We start from the raw sequence: 2,613 nt of genomic DNA, 5'->3' as shown, positions 1-2,613 counted from the left end.
AAAGAAAGTTTCCCTGTCCTCCAGTCCTGAACTGGTACCTCCCGCCGCTATCTGCAAAAGAAAAAAAAAGGTGCTGGAAACCAGATCACGGTGCATCCAGCATCCCTTATGGTCTCACCTGAAGAGATCAGTAAAAGTGTGGATCGATAACACCGAGGCAACTAGAGGGGGAGGGGCAGCGCGAAAAAGTCTCCTGAACTCCTTAAAAGCTTCTCCAGAGGTGTTTCGTTTGGCATGCGTTCCAGTGAGGCTGTTTTCGCCCGTCCCTTATGCTCCTGACCCAAACAAACACTAGACCCCTCTTCTGCCCTCACGTCACTCCGCCGCACTTCCCTTTTCTTTGTGATTTCTACAGCCCCTGTGATGAAGCGCTCAAATCATAAAATGTCTTGATGATCTATTGTAATTTATGCAACGGCGGTCTGAATTCTTCATCACTGGGTGAGATCATTCCTGGCCTGGCAAGAAAAAACAGTTCCCTCGTTTCCTTTACGGTTGCCAACTACCTGGGGGCAAAAAACCAAACAAACAGACCCTGCACTTAGACCTTTAATAGAGCCTTGATACATGGAGAAGAGCAAAGGCAGCAGGCATATCAGCATGGAGATAAACAGGATTCGCCTCCTAATGTCTGCTAAACAAGTTTACCGTTAGGTACAACTGCAGAGGCCAAGCTGTAAGGCTGCCAAGTTCTTCTTAGCCAGTTCCCTCGTTTCCTTTACGGTTGCCAACTACCTGGGGGCAAAAAACCAAACAAACAGACCCTGCACTTATACCTTTAACAGAGCCTTGATACATGGAGAAGAGCCAGGGCAGCAGGCATATCAGCATGGAGAGAAACAGGATTAGCCTCCTAATGTCTGCTAAACAAGTTTACCCTTAGGTACAACTGCAGAGGCCAAACTGTAAGGCTGCCAAGTTCTTCTTAGCTCTCTTTCCTGCTGGCCCAAAAGCAGCTAGGAAAAATCATAAATCACGGATATTTGTCCCAAACTGCACGTTAAGGTCTTCAGCTATGGCAAAGGTGTTTACCTCGCGGACTACCCACCTTTGGGTCCGGATAGAATCGTGTGGGTTGAGCAGATATCCGCGGTGGGCCGGCTGTCGTCATCTAACCCCAGAACCTGCACTGGGAAAAGGAAAAGCAAGAGGAAGCTTTGGTGTTTCCACAGTTGCGTCTTCATGCTGCAGGCCCCGGAGCTCCACAGGAAATGCCCGTCGTTTTTCCAGGCTTAATAATTGCTAAAATAAGGTTTCCCATATAAGTCTGGAGAATGACCCGACTGGAGATCCCACTTGATGAGAAGCTCAAGGAAGGGGAGGCTGGAGAGGGCCTAATTGTGTGTGTGTGTGTGTGTGTGTGTTGGGAATCGGAGGACAGATCATACATTGTGTGGTCTATTTAAGCAGCAGTGGCAGTTGTTTATGAAAAGCTTATCTCTTGGCTGTGAAATCCTTAAGTGCGCTGGTCTGTGGGGAGATCTTGAATGCAGAAGTCTAGCGCTGTACTCTCTGGCTGATTCTGCATTGGCGTTTCCCGCTGTTGTTTTACGAAACCCACGTTGGAACAGAAATTCTCCTCTGCATTACATGCTGGTTTCACTTCCTTTGATCATCGAATTTTATGGTAGCCTCCACACTCCATGCCCGATAACTGGATTTTTATGGTACCTTCTGCATAGATTTATGGTCCTTTTATGGCCATTCAGGGGTGATGTTGCAGTCAGTATGGTGTTGCCCCGAGGTATCTGAATGTGGTTTTGAGCTGCATCTTTTTCTCCCCGTTGAGGAAATGCGGAGCGAATGCCAGATGCAGAATCGCCCTCTGTTAGCGTGTCAGAATCTCAAGCAAGAGCAGGAGTTGATCTCTTATGTGTAGCTGCACCTGCCCAGGAAGTAGGGTTGCCAGCTCCAGGTTGGGAAATACCTGGAGATTTGGGGGTGGAGCCTGGGGAAGGCGGGGTGGAGCCTGGGGAACTCAGCAGAAAGAGAGCGATCGAGACAGACGGGGAAGGGCGAGTGTCTTTTTGGCTGCCTGGCGCTGGTAAGGGTTAACGGGTGCAGCCCATCTGCGGGGGTGGGTGGGCGCAAATCGGACAAGGCTTTGTTTGATGCCGAAGGAACTACTAGCTGGGAACGCGGTCTGAACTGTATGGTAGCTGGGAAGGCGGAGTATTCCCGTGCCCAAGTCCGAGGGGATCTCTCTGGGCAGGCGGGCTGTGCCCACGCCTGCCCAGAATGAAGAGTCGCCGAGATAAGGGAAACCGACCGAAGTGGGAACTGTTACCCCGGAGGCACGACGCGCGATGCAGTCCCATCCTTTTAACTCTATCTTCGCCCCAATAAAAAAAAGTTCTCTCCTTCTCGGCTGGCGGAGAGGGCGAAGGGACGGCGGGGTTCACCTGTCAGCCCGGCCGATGCGCGCGCTGACGGTAGAGTTGCACGTTGCCAAATCTCTCGCACATGTCGTAAGAGCCTAGCCGAGCTGCAGTCCTACACCCGCTGACTTAGAGGTACGCCCTACAGAATTCCGTCCCGTAGGACCTCCTTTTTGAGTAAGGCTGCCTGCGTAGCGCTGGGCTCCCCTCCACTCCCAATGCTGTTTCGGAGCGC

General features: G+C 51.2%; 1 protein-coding gene across 1 annotated transcript in view; it reads right to left on the bottom strand.

Moving 5' to 3' along the window:
* COLEC10 (collectin subfamily member 10) overlaps positions 1-1,192 on the bottom strand; it is a 37,868-nt gene extending 36,676 nt beyond the window's left edge. Inside the window, exon 1 of the mRNA XM_015413018.1 lies at positions 1,049-1,192. Within this exon, the coding sequence (XP_015268504.1) occupies positions 1,049-1,184 (136 nt within the window). The 5' untranslated portion in view covers positions 1,185-1,192. The remainder of the gene's footprint in view (positions 1-1,048) is intronic.
* Between the last annotated feature and the right edge of the window lie 1,421 nt (positions 1,193-2,613).

This window comes from Gekko japonicus, unplaced genomic scaffold, assembly GCF_001447785.1.
Source record: "Gekko japonicus isolate JY-2015 unplaced genomic scaffold, Gekko_japonicus_V1.1 scaffold2464, whole genome shotgun sequence".
NCBI lineage: Eukaryota > Metazoa > Chordata > Lepidosauria > Squamata > Gekkonidae > Gekko > Gekko japonicus.
This window is presented reverse-complemented; position numbering and strand designations above follow the sequence as displayed.